The 18,123-nt window shown below is 38.5% G+C and overlaps 1 protein-coding gene and 1 long non-coding RNA gene across 4 annotated transcripts in view; both read right to left on the bottom strand.

The window, feature by feature from the left end:
* Nucleotides 1–18,123, bottom strand: part of grid2 (glutamate receptor, ionotropic, delta 2) — a 532,677-nt gene that overhangs the window by 435,330 nt on the left and 79,224 nt on the right. For all 3 annotated transcript variants that reach the window (XR_014877276.1, XM_085180825.1, XM_085180826.1), the window contains exon 2: nt 5,644–5,799. Coding sequence is in view for 2 of the 3 variants with exons in the window: in XM_085180825.1 (XP_085036951.1) it covers nt 5,644–5,799 (156 nt within the window). In the remaining variant the exon portion in view is untranslated. The remainder of the gene's footprint in view (nt 1–5,643; nt 5,800–18,123) is intronic.
* The window catches only part of LOC146506667 (uncharacterized), a 41,678-nt gene continuing 32,810 nt past the window's right edge, over nt 9,256–18,123 (bottom strand). The window contains exon 2 of the long non-coding RNA XR_014877278.1: nt 9,256–18,090. This is a non-coding gene — a long non-coding RNA (uncharacterized LOC146506667). The remainder of the gene's footprint in view (nt 18,091–18,123) is intronic.

An 18,123-nucleotide genomic window follows, 5' to 3' on the forward strand; every position in this document is an offset into this window, starting at 1 on the left:
TACACTTAGACTGGCGCCATAAAGTGACTGAAAGGCGAGGTGCAAATTGCCACGCTCATGTATGTAAATCTAGCCCTTAAAGACGACATGTTGTTTATGCTGCTGTTCATACTTCTGACTGCAGTAGGTTTTGACATTTATTGTCAGTTATCTTTAGAAATCCCTCATGAAAAGCCAATTTAGTGCCACTAAATGTTGAATTTATATGGCAACAAATTCCAATATCTTTCATTAGTGGACTGTAAGTTAGCAAAAAGATAAGTGAAATGCATATAAGTAATTTCTGAAAATGTGCTAATTGTAGCTTATAAGGTTTATAACAGAGAAAACTCATAGTTAAATAGTACTTCTGTTTGAACCAGTGTAATTCACTGCTTTTAATCTACTTGCATTGCCACCAATCCATTTAAATTATAGTACGTGAGAAACAGGTAATGGCAAGGTCGACCATGTCACTACTTAACCAGACAAATAGGCTGATAGACAAGTTCAGCAGCCACAGCTACACTAACAGCCGGGCAAACAGAAGAAGAATAGGTTGACTGGCAGAGAAATGACAGGCAGTATGCTCAGTACCAGAGAAACAGAAAGACTGCGAAGATTTTTTTTATTTTTTGCAGTGCCCACAAGTTTGGACAGACTGACCAACACACTGATGGGCTCTGAGGCCTGTAGGAGCCAGTACAAATGAAAGTAGGGAAAAAGAGAGAGCGACAGAGAGAGAGAGAGACGCAAAATAGTTATTAATCAGTAATCATTAGATTCCAAATTTTAAAAGATCAATTTAATTTAGTCTTCAATGCAAAATGTGCACTATCAGCAACACTAAAGGACAAATAAAGATCGAACCGGAAGGTCGCCGGTTCGATCCCTGGGCTCTTTGTCCTGGTCGTTGTGTCCTTGGGCAAGACACTTTACCCTACCGCCTACTGGTGTTGGCCAGAGGGACCGATGGCGCGATATGGCAGCCTCACTTCTGTCAGTCTGCCCCAGGGCAGCTGTGGCTACAACCGTAGCTTGCTTCCACCAGTGTGTGAGTGCGAGAGTGAATGAATAGTGGCATTGTAAAGCGCTTTGGGTGCCTTGAAAAGCGCTATATAAATCCAATCCATTATTATTGTATTGGAGGATTCAGAAGCATGCTGGTGGCTTAGTGTGCCCGGTCAAAGAGCAAGCATTCAAATGCAGTCTCCTGGAGCGCTGCCACATCTCTTTTCAGTCTTTATTTCTCATGGTTCTAATATTCTAAATAAGACACTTGAGATTCAAGCTGCTCAGTTTCACTGAAATAAATAAGGAAGAAACAATTGCAGAAACACGCACGTAGAGCCCAGCTAATGGAATGACTAAGGTTGGAACTTCAAAGAATTACAGCCTGAGTACCAAACATCACTGTAGACCTTTATATCAAAGCAACAGCTTTAACAAGGCTCTTAGAGGTACACGAGTGCACATGCACTCATGCACATACAATGCATCCACACAAACTCCCCTGAGGGAATCTCTAAAATGGAGATACACTTTCAGTTTGGCCACCATTGTTTGCTATGGGCATTAATCCTGCTGCCTGTTTTGAGTGAAATGCAAACAAGTCCACAGATGTATTCTCTGTTTTTCCCTTTTCTGTTTCACCAAAGCTAATATAATGTTTTATGTGTGTGTGCTCTTACTTTAGTGTGTGAATGGATGTTGATAATAGGGCTCTTTGTATTTGATTATCAGTTAATTAAATCACAGAAGGGATTCAAAGTCCTAACATGTAAACTGTCAGAACTTAGAAATCCATTCAGGGCTTTTTCCCCTTTCTTTTTTTAAATCTCTAAAGTCAATTAAAAAAAAAACTGCAAAGCAGTGAGAACAGTGATTCTGTTTTATTCACGTTTCTAACTTTGACCCCATTCTACCCTCCTCTTCACCTGTTTTCTTTAATCAATAAAAAAGGGATCCAATACTGAAAGAAGGAATACTAATTAATGCAAATCATCAGTAGTAATTTTGTCGTGCAATATTAAAAAGCTTTATGCATTTGATCACTCTGAATTCACTTTTAAATATGTAATTACTGCAATTTCTTAACTGACCTTCTTCTGCTGGTAGAATAAAGGGTCATGGGGAAGGGCTGAACCTCATCCCAATTACAATGTACGTAAATTTAACAAAACTACAAATTAATCACAGTCAGCTGTGTGTACTCTAAGGTATATTTCAAATATAAATACGAATACAATGCATGCACAAGTATCAGACGAAGCAAATAAACTAAAAGGGCATAAACACGGGTGCAACATGGTTTACAACAAAATGTTAGATCCCCGTTTGTTTCTTTTCGTGCCTGCTCATTATTGTGCCTTGATCAAATCTCTGTTTATTCTAAAGCAGCCCGGCATTCAAAAATGATCACAGGCACATGGACGCTTGTGTGACGATCAGTTTGTCTTTCCATTTCACTTTGTGCCAAAATACAAGCTTCTCTGTGAAAAACTTGAACTCAGTATAATGGTTCCCAAATCATGGATACTGGCCCATATGTGCAGCAGTTGTATCTGCTCGAGATAGCCTGATTGTTGGATTTTGTTAATTCCATGTTCTATAGAAAGAATTTTGTACTACACAGTAGACGTTTGTAAGAGTGAATCAACCACGACATTTCTAAAATCACATAATCCTTACATCCTGAGAGGAAGACAATAGATTTATTTACATTGCACAGGCTTTTGGATGACTATTAGACAATTTAGACAAATGTCCTGATTAGCAATTCACACAGTGTAGTAGAAAAGAATGTGTGTGACACAGCCTGTTGTCAGGTTGTCATGACTCATTAGTCATGTAGGCAGTGCCAATACTTCTGCCTCATTCCTATATTTTGTAATTTGCAATATTTCTGAATTCAAATGCTTACACCAATAAAGTGAACATGTCGTTCAAAATTGCTTAGCTGAACTGAGTGTCCACATCATTAAATTACATCCTGTCATTTTTCACAGCACTCTTCATTAAGCAACGATGCCATCTGTTTAAAAAACAAAAATGATGATAACTTTAAGATTAATTTTTAAATAAAAATAATGAAAGTTTAAGGTAAATGTTTATAAAGAAAGCTATTCTTGGGTTCTTTTGTTTCGTATCTCCAGCAGCCCCAGCTTAAAGTTAATGTATATGTTTATTTGTTCACGTCTTGTATGATGTTATGGTGTGCTCACTGTGTATGTTTGTTCATGTATGCCCTGTGGCACTGTCAATTAATACACCCACACATTCTTTCTCTCTCTGCTTATTTTTAATGATGTTCTGGGTTATTTTAATTTATGTTGTGCTACAGAGCCCATTGGTGAGAACAAGGGTTGCTGCTAGGAGGGTTGCTGCTAGGAGTTGGCAGAACTCCAGGCTGCTAGGTTTAAGCATGTGATCAGCAGGTAAACCAACAAAAGAATTGGGTTTCAGACTCCATTGTTCTGCTACAAAGCAGTCAGGTCAATATATTTTAGTTCTGTTCTTAATGCCCAATTAAAATACATTTATATCGTTAGGATCCTTCAAGAGCTGCATCCTAAATCTGTATCCTAGCTAAATGAGCTAATTTGCAACCATACATTTGCTAGTAAAAAGATGGGTAAATGTTGTACATACTTAGTAAAAGTGTTGCATTATCTGTTGTTTCTTTTGCATACATGGGAATACCATGTGTACAGTTCTAACAAGCTTAAAAGTCAACATTTGGTATGACCACCTTTATTCTTCCACAAAACCTGGATTCTCCTCGGCAAGCTTCCGTATAAATTCTTAAAGTAGTCTTCAAGAATAGTTCCCCAGTCTTTAAGGACATTCAAAGCTCTTCTCTGAATCTTGGCACACTTTTGTACCATTTTCTGTCAAGATGATCCTACACTGCTTGAATAATGTTCAGTTGCTGAGGTTAATTTGGAATACCTCAGCCTTTTCTCCCCGTTTCCCTTCCTTAAAAAGGGCTTCTTGACAGCTTCCCCTTGATTGAGACTATTTCTGATGAGGCTTCAGGATATAGGGCCTATGTCAGGTTTTGTTATTGCTTTAAAGTTATTATAATTTCTTAAAGATATGTCTATCAAATCCCATCTTTCTCCTGGTAAATAATTTTGCAGGTCTCCCACTTCTCTCCTTCATTTGTCCAGTTTCCTTAATTTTTTAAGGGTATCCAGCACAACAAAATGTGGCAAGTTTTGGGCTACAGTAATAGCTCTTTCGGAATAACCTTGTTAGTGCAAAAATACAATTTTATGCCTGTCAAACTATCTTGCTATCTCTTTTTTGCATTCTTCACAGATTGCACTAAAGAAAGGAGAAAAAAAGCAAAAACAACTACACAAATGATGGGTTTCTGTGACAGGCTGCTAGTAACATAGTGTCCAAAGTTACAATTTAAGACTGGTCCTTTGCTAAGTTGTCTGTTAAGTGTAGATACAAAACTGGTTCATCCCTTGGGAGAGATGGAGAAAATCTGACTCTTTGGAAGGAAAACAAAGTAACAACTTTTGAAAAGTGTATATGCACTACAAACATGCTCAGATTTAATAATTTTGTAAATGTTTCTGTTCATATAAAAAGTACAAACCTCCAGTAGTCCTCACTGAATCCTGTTTCTTATTACTACCAGTGATAAGTTAACAAGTCAAACTAAGCTTAGTTATACGTGATTCTTTCATATTGAATTCCAATTTAAAATCAAGCCTGTTGGTTTGGCTTGTGAACCAGCAGCTCTCTCTGACAGGCATAGTTTGTAATATTAAAATATAAATGCCCACATGGATGAAAAAAAGTTGTATAATTCAGAAAGTCCACTGATTAAAAATATGAACATTCCAGAGTCAATTTCTTCTACAAACTAGATTTTAATTAAATAAACTGGCTGGAAACCCAAACATAAAAGAGAGAGGGGAAAAAAACTCATATCCTCAACTGATTGTGATGCAGGTCAACTCATAAAGGCCTGCCAGCAATGCAAAATAAAAATAAAATATTTTTAGAACTTGGCCAACTTTTCAAATCTTTATTTTTTCCCACATGAATCAGTTCATGTTCTTAAGATAGAATAGGTCAGGAAAATGCTGAAATGACTGTGAAAGCACCGCATGCTTATGTGTTTCAGTTATAAAATGATAACAAGACTAAGATTGTCTGTAGAAATACTGCAAATTTTACACATTTTTAAATATATCTGCATTGGATCAAATGGAAATTAATACATGTATTTAACTGTGTTACATATACAATTCAGGATTATTTGAAAATCAAAAAAGGAGCTGGGGTATCAAAATAAACACAAATGATTCTTTTTTAAAAAAAATCTATTTAAAGCAAACGTGTAACTTGGAATATGTGAAGCAAACACCGAATTACACCCATCCCTATGTAAGGCCAATATAAGAAAAGCTATTTAAGAAAATCCCCAAAAAGTTGATTCTGTTCATCTGGGCATAGCGTTTACAGTGGGAGAAAACTCTACGTCCAGATGAACAGAATCAACTTTTTGGGGATTACCTTCCTTGGATGACTGAGCATGCATCAACATATTTAAGAAAAACATATTTCAGTTTGAAACAGGTACATTCTATTAGTCCTGTTGGTCCAATGCAGAAATGTTACAACACAGTATTATCTCCCTACCTTCTTGCACAGCCTGGAAAGGGTTGTTCCCATCAACGAACTCCACAGAGATGGTGATCTTCTCTGTCTCCAAAATCTCGTTGTTTAAATTGAGATCTGCCACAGCAAGGCGAAACACCTCATCATCTTTCCGTGCTGACTCATCAAAGATGGCACCTATTAGAAGAAGAAGGAAAGAAACAAAAAAGGCATTATCTTTTGGGTTATTTTTACAGAACTCTGAAGTATGTAATCTACAAAGGGAATTCTTCAAAGAAATGCCTCAAAATATAATTCCATCCAAGTGGATTTAGTGTTCACCCTACCTATAGAAAAACCGCTGATGCCTTTTCCACCTGTGCTTGAGTTCCCCAATATATAACCACCTCACTACTACTCAGTAAATAGCTAGTAATGTGTTTACAGGGATTCTCCTTCATTTACATTCTTTAAATGGCTAACTGCCTTGTAATACTGGTATTGGAAACCAAAGGCAGCAAAATTTAACCAATTATATTACCCACATTCATGAAATCATCTTCAAATAAGTCTAGAAATATAGACTTTAAGTATTTAACCCCTGATCTGGCATCCTGCATGAAAAAGAAGGGACTAATGGGCTTACATGAATGTTCATTCCAGTGTCAAAAACTACCTAGTGTAGGGCACTGACTCAGACAAAACAGTTGCCCCACAAGGGGAAATGGAAGAAGAACTGGTGTGTGTTAGTATCTGTAGTGGCAGATAAAGTTCCCACTAGTGAATACTAAATTAGTCATAAAAATAAATGTCAACCTGCAGTGCTGCTGAGACAGACAAATGAGGCAACGTGGGGTGTTGACTGGCTAGCAGAGATTCGGTCTATGCTTTGGTCTGTTACACACAATTAACCGTATGTTTTTTTTTTCTTCTTTTACTTCTCTTTAGCCTCTCAATTCAACCCAGTTTATCCCCTGAATCCACTGGGCCACTAATTGTGTAAGCCAGCGCAGTGAAGCACTGCTAACCGCATTTCATTGACCAGAAAATAAGCCTCACACTGTATAGTGTGGATGTGTGTGCCTGTGCATGTGTGTAAGACACAGGTACCAAAATCCATTAATAACCATGAAGGCTACATTGGCTGAGGGCTGTTTTGTACCACATTTAGAAAACTACAATGGGGCAAAAAAGTATTTAGTCAGCCACCGATTGTGCAAGTTCCCCCACTTAAAATGATGACAGAGGTCATAATTTGCACCAGAGGTACACTTCAACTGTGAGAGACAGAATGTGAAAAAAAATCCATGAATTCACATGGTAGGATTTGTAAAGAATTTATTCGTAAATCAGGGTGGAAAATAAGTATTTGGTCACCTGAAACAAGGAAAATCCCTGGCTCTCACAGACCTGTAACGTCTTCTGTAAGAAGCTTTTCTGTCCCCCACTCGTTACCTGTATGAATGGCACCTGTTTGACCTCATCATCTGTATAAAAGACACCTGTCCACAGCCTCAACCAGTCAGACTCCAAACGCTGCCATGGCCAAGACCAAAGAGCTTTCGAAGGACACCAGGAAAAGAATTGTAGACCTGCACCAGACTGGGAAGAGTGAATCTACAATAGGCAAGCAGCTTGGTGTGAAAAAATCAACTGTGGGAGCAATCATCAGAAAATGGAAGACATACAAGACCACTGATAATCTCCCTCGATCTGGGGCTCCACGCAAGATCTCATCCCGTGGGGTCAAAATGATCATGAGAACGGTGAGCAAAGATCCCAGAACCACACAGGGGGACCTGGTGAATGACCTGCAGAGAGCTGGGACCAAAGTAACAAAGGTCACCATCAGTAACACACTACAACGGCAGGGAATCAAATCCCGCAGTGCCAGACGTGTTCCGCTGCTGAAGCCAGTGCATGTCCAGGCCCGTCTGAAGTTTGCCAGAGAGCACATGGATGATACAGCAGAGGATTGGGAGAATGTCATGTGGTCAGATGAAACCAAAGTAGAACTTTTTGGTATAAACTCAACTCGTCGTGTTTGGAGGAAGAAGAATACTGAGTTGCATCCCAAGAACACCATACCTACTGTGAAGCATGGGGGTGGAAACATCATGCTATGGGGCTGTTTTTCTGCCAAGGGGACAGGACGACTGATCCGTGTTAAGGACAGAATGAATGGGGCCAAATATCGTGAGATTTTGAGCCAAAACCTCCTTCCATCAGTGAGAACTTTGAAGATGAAACGAGGCTGGGTCTTCCAACATGACAATGATCCAAAACACACCGCCCGGGCAACAAAGGAGTGGCTCCGTAAGAAGCATTTGAAAGTCCTGGAGTGGCCTAGCCAGTCTCCAGACCTCAACCCCATAGAAAATCTGTGGTGGGAGTTGAAAGTCCGTGTTGCTCGGCGACAGCCCCAAAACATCACTGCTCTTGAGAAGATCTGCATGGAGGAATGGGCCAAAATACCAGCTACTGTGTGTGCAAACCTGGTAAAGACCTATAGTAAACTTTTGACCTCTGTTATTGCCAACAAAGGTTATGTTACAAAGTATTGAGTTGTATTTTTGTTATTGACCAAATACTTATTTTCCACCCTGATTTACGAATAAATTCTTTACAAATCCTACCATGTGAATTCATGGATTTTTTTTTCACATTCTGTCTCTCACAGTTGAAGTGTACCTCTGGTGCAAATTACTGACCTCTGTCATCATTTTAAGTGGGGGAACTTGCACAATCGGTGGCTGACTAAATACTTTTTTGCCCCACTGTATATCTGTAATTGGCTGTGCATAGCCTGATGTTAATACCACAAAGGTTGTGGATTAAATCCCAGAGAGCCCAAACTTCACCGTCTTTATTTTGCAGTACTTTGTCATCCAAATCATCCAGGAAATCATATACAGTATTACATTATTACAATAAGATTAGTTGGTTCTTGTGCTTTAGAAATCCACTTGCCTGTTTAATCGTTTAAAAAAATCTATTTCTTATGCTCTTTTTTAGGTTACTGGAATCTGTTAAACTGTCAATAATTTAATTGTCAATACATTTAATTAGAAAAAGATATGTGGCCAGCTAAATTTGTAAAACCCTAAATATTATCACATCTGCAACAGTTTAAACAACGTTTTGATTAAACTCAACTTCTGAAGGACAATCCATTTCAGCACAGCCTTTATACACACACCTCATTCAAAGCCACATGCGGTTAGGAATGATATGTTAACTGCCTCTGCGTCAAAGGCCTCATTAAATATGTATCGTTCAATCACTTGATTCCTCAGCATTAGGCAACTGTAAATACCAGGCAACTGATTGAGTCTTGGTTGTTTTTATAATCATGCAGTATAGATGAGGTGAGACAAGCAAGCCTGGACAAAGTGATAAAGAATGAAGAACAAAGACATTAACTATTCCATTAGTGATAAATTTTGAATAAGGTCCCAATCAGTTTGAAGATGACACTGCTGGGAGAGGATTGGTACAGATTTTAAACTGGAACCATGACACTGTAAAGGTTATATGTCTAGAGGACAAAAGCACATCGAAATGTTTGACATTAGTAAGCTGATTTATGACTCCCTGTGTGTTTTCCTTTGTGGATAAAGTTTTGTAATATTTTTTTTGTCTTTTTTTAAAAAGAAAAACATGCAGAGGGAACAGTAAATGGCTCCTTTAATCTAGGTTTCTACAAGGATGTTTCCATAGTAACTTGCTCACAGGCATATGTTAAAAGCTTTACTGCATCGTACACCACTCTCTTTGCATATGGTTTGTTTCCTTGTAAAGTGTGTATTTCCTTTATCACACCAACAATGCATTTTGGGATCTAGTGACCACAATGGTAACAAAAAGATATTGAAATGGAGAAGAAGATACCGTATTGTAGTATTTTTTCATGTCACTTTTCTTTCTTCTGTTATCGCCTATATCATCTCGCTATCAAAGCTGCTACACCTGCACAGTGATATATTAGCTACGTGCATGTGACTGAAAATAACACTCTTTAACCGAGACCCAGTGTGCATGCACAAAGGGAGATGAGAAAAAAATGTAGGTGATAATGAAAAAAAAATGTCCTTGGTCTGTGATGCAGATTTGAATCTTCATCCAAATGTGTTTTAAACATGCTTTTATGCCTTAAGGCTGTGGTTCTCAAGCTGTGGGTGGGCCCCCTTTCTGGGGCATAGAGTCACTGCAGGGGGGCATGAAAGTCCAAGGTAAAATATCACCAAAGAATCGGAATTAAGTCTGGAAAATAAACACATTACAGTTCGCTGACTCTTTCTCACCTTTATTTCACTAAAGCTAAACTTGGCTCCTGTTGTTCCTAATGATTGAAGAGTAGCATGAACCTTTTGAGGCTTCTGAACTCAAACACTAATCAAACAATTTTGGAATCTCCCAAATATTACCATCTTTAATGTGTACATATTAAAAAATAATTAACTTTTCACAAGAAGAAAGCATAAGACAAGAGATGAGAACAGACAATTGGTAAATGTCTGCTGTTCACTGTCAGCTATTTTGGAACAACAGCGTTACTGCATGCTGATTAGCAAACACGGACACACACACACAGACATGCACACACACAAACAACACACAGGGCCCTGGCTCTTCCTCCCTTCCAGTAATGTGATTGTGAGTGCAAAGGCAGACGTCACAGCATAAATCAGCAAGCCAGGATATAAAAGTACTGAATCTTGCTTTACACGGATGCCTCAAGGACAGTCACACACACACACACACACACACACACACACACACACACACACACACACACACACACACACACACACACACACACACACGCACACACACACACACATATACAGCGTGTGAGCAGAAGTACTAAATCATCAACATTTTTCCCCAACCATGCCTTCGACGTCAACAGCATTATCAGCAACAGTGGTCAATTTCTAGTGATGTAGGATTCAAAAACTTAAAGTGTTTTGGTCAGGAAGTATCGATCAAATGTCATCCAATGTTTAAGTGTTTAGTATTCATTTCCTAGTTTGTTTACATTGATAAAGAGGCAATAAATAACTTGTTTATCTACTTCCTGCCAAACAACCCACTGGGATGGATGAGTGATGCTAGAGGTAAAAGAAAAAAGAGGGGAATGTGTTGTCACACAAAGCCACAAATAAGTTAGAATAGTCTTTTCTTTTGCCCCAGCCAATATCTGTTGGAATCTCAGTAATGTTCGCTTTTACATGTCCTCTCTTTTTATTCACTGTAAATATATGCAGTTAACAAACAAAGCAGCATCTACATGTTCATATTTGGTCAATTTCAAGTAACAAAATCTTGATTCACACACTCAATCATCATATATATATACATATATATATATATATATATAGATATAGATATAGATATATATATAGATATATATGTGTGTGTGTGTGTGTTTGTGAAAGATCAAAGGTTGATCATTAGTCAGTATGTGGGCTTTAATGTCAGCTTTATTGCCATCATTGTGTAATCACGCATGCATATGTATCTGCATAATTATCTGGTTTGCACAACAGAAGTTTATCTAGAGGTTAATTTTATTTATTTTTTTTAGATTTTTAACAAGGCTAAGAGTCTACACCCACGCTAGCAGTTGCAGCCGTGTGATGCTGTGCTGTAGAGTGCAATGGAACCACTGCAATTTACGATGTAGGCATGATAACCTTTATAAACATTTAATGTGCTTAATTAGCACTATACAACATAAAATGCTGCTTATCAAAGAAAAATGGGTTTGCTTTTTGAAAAACAAAGGGATTACTGTTCATTCTGTGTAAAATCGTATATGTATAACTCACTGTGGTTTAGTGAGATGTCGTGTGCGAGAAACATAAACATTTGCAGTATATTTACACAATGAGTTGAATTGAATTTTTTGTTTTTAAAAGGAGAGATAAGCGTTGCCATTGTGCAACAGGAAAAGTCTCGGCTACCAGAGTCAATAATCTTCAACTGAGGAACAATACCTATGGTATTGTGACTCTGACATAATAATAATTGGTGGAGAGACTCACAATGCCATCTATGCTGCTTTGGAAAATCCATTCCCACCTCACTTAGTTTTTACACCTGCCTCCTGGCCTTTTACGCTCATCCATTCAAGCTTTTTACTACTGTAAAGCTCTCCCTTGTTCTTTTCTCTCCCTATCACCATATGCCTCTATCTGATTCTCTTCTTTTCTTAAGGACGACTCGAAACGGGGCACTGAAGAAATATCTGAAATATCATTCCTTTGTCTCTCGAACAAACACACACCTGTTGTTGAAACTGCAGCTGATGACAGTAATGTGACAGGAACCCTGACAAGGATAATGTGTAGCAATACACACACACACACACACACAAACACACGTCACAGCATAAATCACATGATGTATTACTGATTTGTGACAAGGCTAGACTTAAGTGTTTCCGGCTCAATGTGATGATGAAAGCAAGGTAGCGGCAGTGCTGAGTGATGATGGCGATGAACGGCAGAGGTTATGGTCCTACAGTGTCAAATGCCCTAAATTACACTCACACACAAACACACGTGTGCAAAACACACAAACACACTGTTATTTACAGCAGTGATGTGAGAGCTGAAAGGGAGTATAGAATTAATGTGTAAGTGTGTGTAGGTGTGTGTGTGTGTGTGTGTGTGTGTGTGTGTGTGTGTGTGTGTGTGTGTGTGTGTGTGTGTGTGCGTGTGTGTGTGTGTAAGAAAGGAAAGGGAGGAGGACAAAGAATTAATGGTCACTGGTGACCAGAGCAGGCCAGTGGAGTATGACAGGAACAGATATAAAAACAGCTCTAATATTTATCATATGACCTCACACCAGAATATACTCACATACACAATTCTCATGTAGTTTTGCTAGATACAGGGTCTATTGTGTTCAAGTATCCCCGGAAACATGGTTACTTTGTTATCAGGGTTGTGCATCTGCAGTCCATATCTAGCATGTGTGCACAATTAAATAAAATATGGAAGCAAACTGTGTGTGTGCGTGCTTGACTATATGTCAGAGGGATGCCTCTGATTGCCGTCTATCCCCTTGTGCATTCATGGACAAATCTCCCAGGTAACCTGATTTGTGCAAGAAAAATCTTTTGTTCTCCTACTTTTTTCATCTCTCCTCCCTGCTTCCCTCCTCCTTCACTTCTTTCATTATAGGCACGTAAATTAATTTGCTCCATCGTTAAGGAGGCGAGCAGCCAGCAGAATTTGTAGTTCAGCAGCACGCCAGTTCTTTGTCAAACTGTCACACAAAGCTGTGCCAAGGTCGCCGCTTTCTTTGCCACGTCTCTGTCCCTGTCTTACCTTTTCCCCTTCTAATCTTGACAGACCTTTGCCGTACTGCTTCCTTTGTAGAGACCTACTGTTGATACCCAAGGCTTTGCTTCCTCCCACACATATGAATATACTTTTAGTAGGTGGAACATTTGTTGTGTGTCTTCATTCATTAAGCATTAGGTGAAATAACTAGCTCATCTGAGATACATTTAAATTCATATCCCTATGTGTGCAACCAGGGACAGAAAACTGACAGCAACATTTGTTTTGTGTTTCTCTTTAAGTCAGCTCTGGACTGTTTTTTGGCAAGGTCCAGCTGATTTCCAAACAACAGCTGACTCAGCTCCTGTCTGGCCAGCATTGTCAGGGATCTGGGAACAGTAGAGTAGGTGGCTGTGAGCCAGTTATGAAAATATACTGAAGCCCAAGCCAAGTTATAAGCAAATGATAATTAGAGTGATAGCAATGTACCACTTGAATGACCTAAGGTGTATCTTCAGTGTACCTGTGTATACCCTTGACAGCTACTGTGAAATGATAGCTCTGTTTGATAAAGTGTCTATCTTCTCCTTCTTATCTATCATATCAGCATGTAGACAAAACTTGCACTGATCCATTTCTTGTATTAATTGTGACCTGAGTGTGAAATTACTCTGGCCCCAATCACAGATGCCATCTGGCAACCACTGGTCACAAGGGAAAATGTGTATTCCTCAACCAGTTGGCGAGTGGTTACTAGAGGGTGATGTTAGGCAGAATGAAATTGATAAAGTTTCTAAAGTTCCAATCACACAGATCTATACGTGTACAGTGCTGCACGTAAAAACTCAAATAGATTGCTTTAGTTGCTAGCAGACTGCCTGCAGTTCGTATGAAAGATTTGAAAAGTAAGACAAGCTGTAAAACGGAGAACATTCAAACTAAAAGTTATGCCTTTCCAAACATGTTGGCTACAGTGGGGAAGCACCAGACAGTGTTTTCTAGACACTGACTGCCAGACACGGAGAAGCTGCATTCAGCTTTTATGCTCCACATATCTGGAACAAACTCCCAGAAAGCCTCAGATCAGCTGAAACACTCAGTTTATTTAAATCCAGGTTGAAGACTCACCTGTTCTCAGCTGCATTTGAATAAAACACTAAATCCACACTTTTAAGCTTAAATTTCAAAACTTACATTTTAACTACTGATTTTATCTAGTGTTTTTTTAATCAATTTTAAATCATGCTTTTGATTTGTTTTTGTTTTTTAATGTCTCTGTAAAGCACTTTGAATCACCTTGTTGTTGAATTGTGCTATATAAATAAACTTGCCTTGCCTGGCCTTCTATGCAAACTACAATGACTGCCACAATCACAAAAACCTTTTGGTGCAGCACACATTTTGTTAATGATTTCACCTAGCAACTTGCAAACATCTCCAGCAACCACATGAGTGCACCTCCTCACAGACAAATGTATGGAGTAGGATACAGATGAGGCGAAATAATATTGAACAAATAACAACATGCTATGTTACTGTAAGCACAATAAAAGCTTCCATAATGAGAGTGAGAGGGATAAGTGTTGTCATTGGGGCTTGTCAAAACTTTTACAGACATAAAAGAAACGCTGTTTGCCTCACAGCACGAGTTACGTCCAAACTGCTGTTACCTACCATGCTATGTTAGCTCTCCCTCTAGCAACTGGTGCACAGTTGCTGGCATAGTAAGCATAAAATACTCATGGCCAATCCAGCTTTTTGAGCCAAAATCAGACTGATAATCGATCCAGATATTGGATTATTGCCTTCCTACTTCCTGATTTGGAGCTTTACCCGTTGAAGAAATTCCCTTTCTTTGTCAACTATCCTAACTTGCTCATTTCCTCTCCACCTCACAATCTCTCACATTTATACTTTTCCTTAGGTCTGTCTCTTTTCAACATTCTTTTAGCCAATTTCCCTAATTCTCTTTCTCTTTGTTCTTTGTCCTCTGCCTTTCTATCATGCTTCGTCATGCCTACATTCCCTTTCAAGCTGTTTTCCATTTTGTACTCCTTATTTAGCTCAACCTTCCTCCATTTTTGGTGCTCTCTACCACATGTTTCCTTGCTTGCCTCCCTCCTCATATTTCCCTAACTACCTCTTCTCTCTGCTCTCATTATCACTCTTGTCCCCCCCCCCCCTTTCTTATTTCAATGTGATGCAGTGTGTGACATCTAATCCAAGTAAATCTGGCCTGGCTTGAAAAGACTTGATGTACTTAAAATGTGTATTTGTCTGTGTGCAGCAGGCAGACAGAGGCTTTCTTATTACCGAATCAATAATTCAGATGTTTCCTGCATCATTTAAAACAAATCACATATTCTATTTTTCCAACAAGGGCTGTCAAACTTGGCCAAAAATAACTTTCGGTATTTCCTTTAAAACAACACAAAATCCAAGTGTACTTATCTCTGCTGTTCCTACTTCGCCAAACAGTATGCAGTATTGCAGGTGATTATGTTTCCTAGAATCAAGAAGCCATGTTTTCAAATACAACAGAAAGCTCTGAAAGATATGTCCTCTATTGAGAAAGGCACGATTCTCTCTTTACCTTCTTTTGCAGCATTGTCATAATGAAGCAAAAGCCTTGCAGGCACATTTGAATGGTGGTAATATCCAACAACCAAAGGTTAGGTACCAAACAGCAATTCATTCACACTATGTTAAAAATCAAACTCAACTGGAATATAACAAGAAAACCTTGACATCATCAGCATATGAAAACATTAACCCTTTAACAACCAAAAAAATAAAACTTACACAAAGCTGGCTTGTTTTTTGTGGAAGACTTTTTTCAGTATTTGATGAATTACAAACAACAACAAAAATGAACAAACAAAAATGAAGGAAATGTGTTTAAAAGGAAAGTGTAAGAGAGACTGTAAGGGACTTGAAAGAAATGGTAATAAAAACAGGTATCAAAAAACATCTGAATTTAACGTTCATATCTGCTTTTAACGCACGAAGCCGCTCTACTTGAGCACCTTGAGTCTTTAAAGCTCACCCTCTTGATTAATGCCGAACATTTGGGAGGATTTTGCCTGAAGCGCTGGTAAGAGGCTCCAGATTTGTACACATCATAAATGTCATATTATATTTCAAGGAAGGATGGATTTATACAATCCGCCCTCTCTTGCCCTCCTTCTCCAGCAAACTGCATGTCTTCAGCATCTTCTGACATTTATATTCCTGCCGTAGTCTTCTTCAACCTCACGCTATCAAACTCTATCCTCGTCCCAATTCCCTATAGTTACAATTTCAAAACTTCTAAACTCTCCACCCCTTTGTCTCTTTTTTCTCTCCAGCATTTTCCTCTACTTCACTTCACTCCTCCACAGTTCTCTCTAATTCACATAGCCTCTCTGCTTCTCCTTCTTTTCACCCAGCCTAATCTTTATCCCTCCATCACATACTTGTCATCTATGTCATCTAACATACATGATTTTTTTTCCCTGTCATCACCTGCCATCCTCTGGCCCTTCTCTCGTCACTTATCTTTCTGTTTTTCCTCTCACATCCCCCGTCTTATCCATTTTGTCAACTTCCCCGCTTGTTTTTCCTCACAACCTCATGTCCTCTCTTTGTCCTCTACAGATTTTTGAGTTCTGTTTATCATTACACAAGCACTTCAATAACTAAGTAGTACTCTTTTCCTGTCCTTGGTTATGCTGCCACAACGTTTCTCTTCTGCTTAAGCACTTAAATACTAGTCGGGCTACACGAATGCACGCAAGAATAGGAACATGAATGTTTTCAGTGAAAGAAAGCACTTGTTCTAAAAGCAGCACTAATATAAATGAAAATGAAAAACAAACTCCAAAGCAGAACTGTCATGATCTCAGATTTGTCTTTGTGTTTTTTTCCAGCTTGTGTGTTGGGTGTTCTTAGTTTTGTTTCTGGGTTAGGTTGTGATTTTGATATATTCTGTTGTTTCTATTCTTGAGTATTTTGGGAGCCTTTACTCTTGTTATAATTTAGTCCTAGTTATAGAGTTTAATTTGTTTCCTCAGTGTTTCCCGTCTTATCCTCATTTGTCGGGTCTCCTAGGTTAAGTTTATGCAAGTATTTTTATTTCCCTGTTTGGTTTTTACTTTCTATTGTATTTTGGTAGCTATTTGTTTCTAGTGCCTCATGTTTAGCTTCACTTTCCCTTCTGTGTTGTTGTCAATCTACCTTTGTTATCCTCCTGTGTCTATTTCCCTGATTACCCCTTTGTCTATAAATTGTGCTGTCTTCCCTCAGTCCTCATCTCAGTGTGTATTATCCATGCTGTGTTTCACCAGTCAGTTTTGAATTCTGTTCATTGTCCTGGTGAAATTCATATTGTGAAGTTTCCATCAGCTGAAATAAAGGTTTTGCTTTTGTTTTTCAGTACATTTTTTGTGTCTGGATTTGGGATAACAGTTCAAGTTAATTGTCAAGTCTATTCATCTGTCTCCATTTCCCTGTTTAGTTACTGTCTTCTCGTTCTATTGTCGTTTGTCTCTAGTGTCTTGTGTGTAGTTTTACTTCTACTCCATTTTCATTGTCTTTTACTATCTCCACCTGCATCTTATTACCCTCCTGTGTCTAACTCTCTGAGTACCCTCACGTACTATTTTGCCTACGTGTTTATCTTAGGGTCTTCAATCATTGCTGTGGTTCAGTTTTGAATTTTCTTCACTGTCCTGGTGAACTTTATATTATCAAGTTTCTATCAGCTGAAATAAAGGTTTGTCTTTTGTTTGTCAGTGAATCTTTTGTGTCTCCATTTGGGTCCTCAATCCTGCAATTCACGAGGATATCATCAAGTAGATCTGTAATCATTTCCTAAACCCACATTTTAGTTTATACCTCAAGTCATTAAAATGGATGAACAAAAAAAAAAAGAGTATATAACAGATGTGATCGCTTGATTATGATTACATCATAAAGGAAAACCGTACTTCATTATGCTGACCTATTTGTAATTAATGCTTAAAATAAACGTTCTAAGAACATGTGTTAATGAATGATTAACTGCTCCGTATGGCTAACTAGCATAGCAGAATGAAAACATGGCTTATTAGCATATCATTACTTACTGCAAGTTACTTATTTCTCATTCAGCCCATCATACACAAGCCGCTGAAAAGATCCAGTTAGCTACAGCAACAAACCATTCCCCACATTTCTCTTCCATGACTATTACACAATAGTCGTGGAC

Source organism: Neolamprologus multifasciatus, chromosome 12, assembly GCF_963576455.1.
Source record: "Neolamprologus multifasciatus chromosome 12, fNeoMul1.2, whole genome shotgun sequence".
Lineage (NCBI taxonomy): Eukaryota > Metazoa > Chordata > Actinopteri > Cichliformes > Cichlidae > Neolamprologus > Neolamprologus multifasciatus.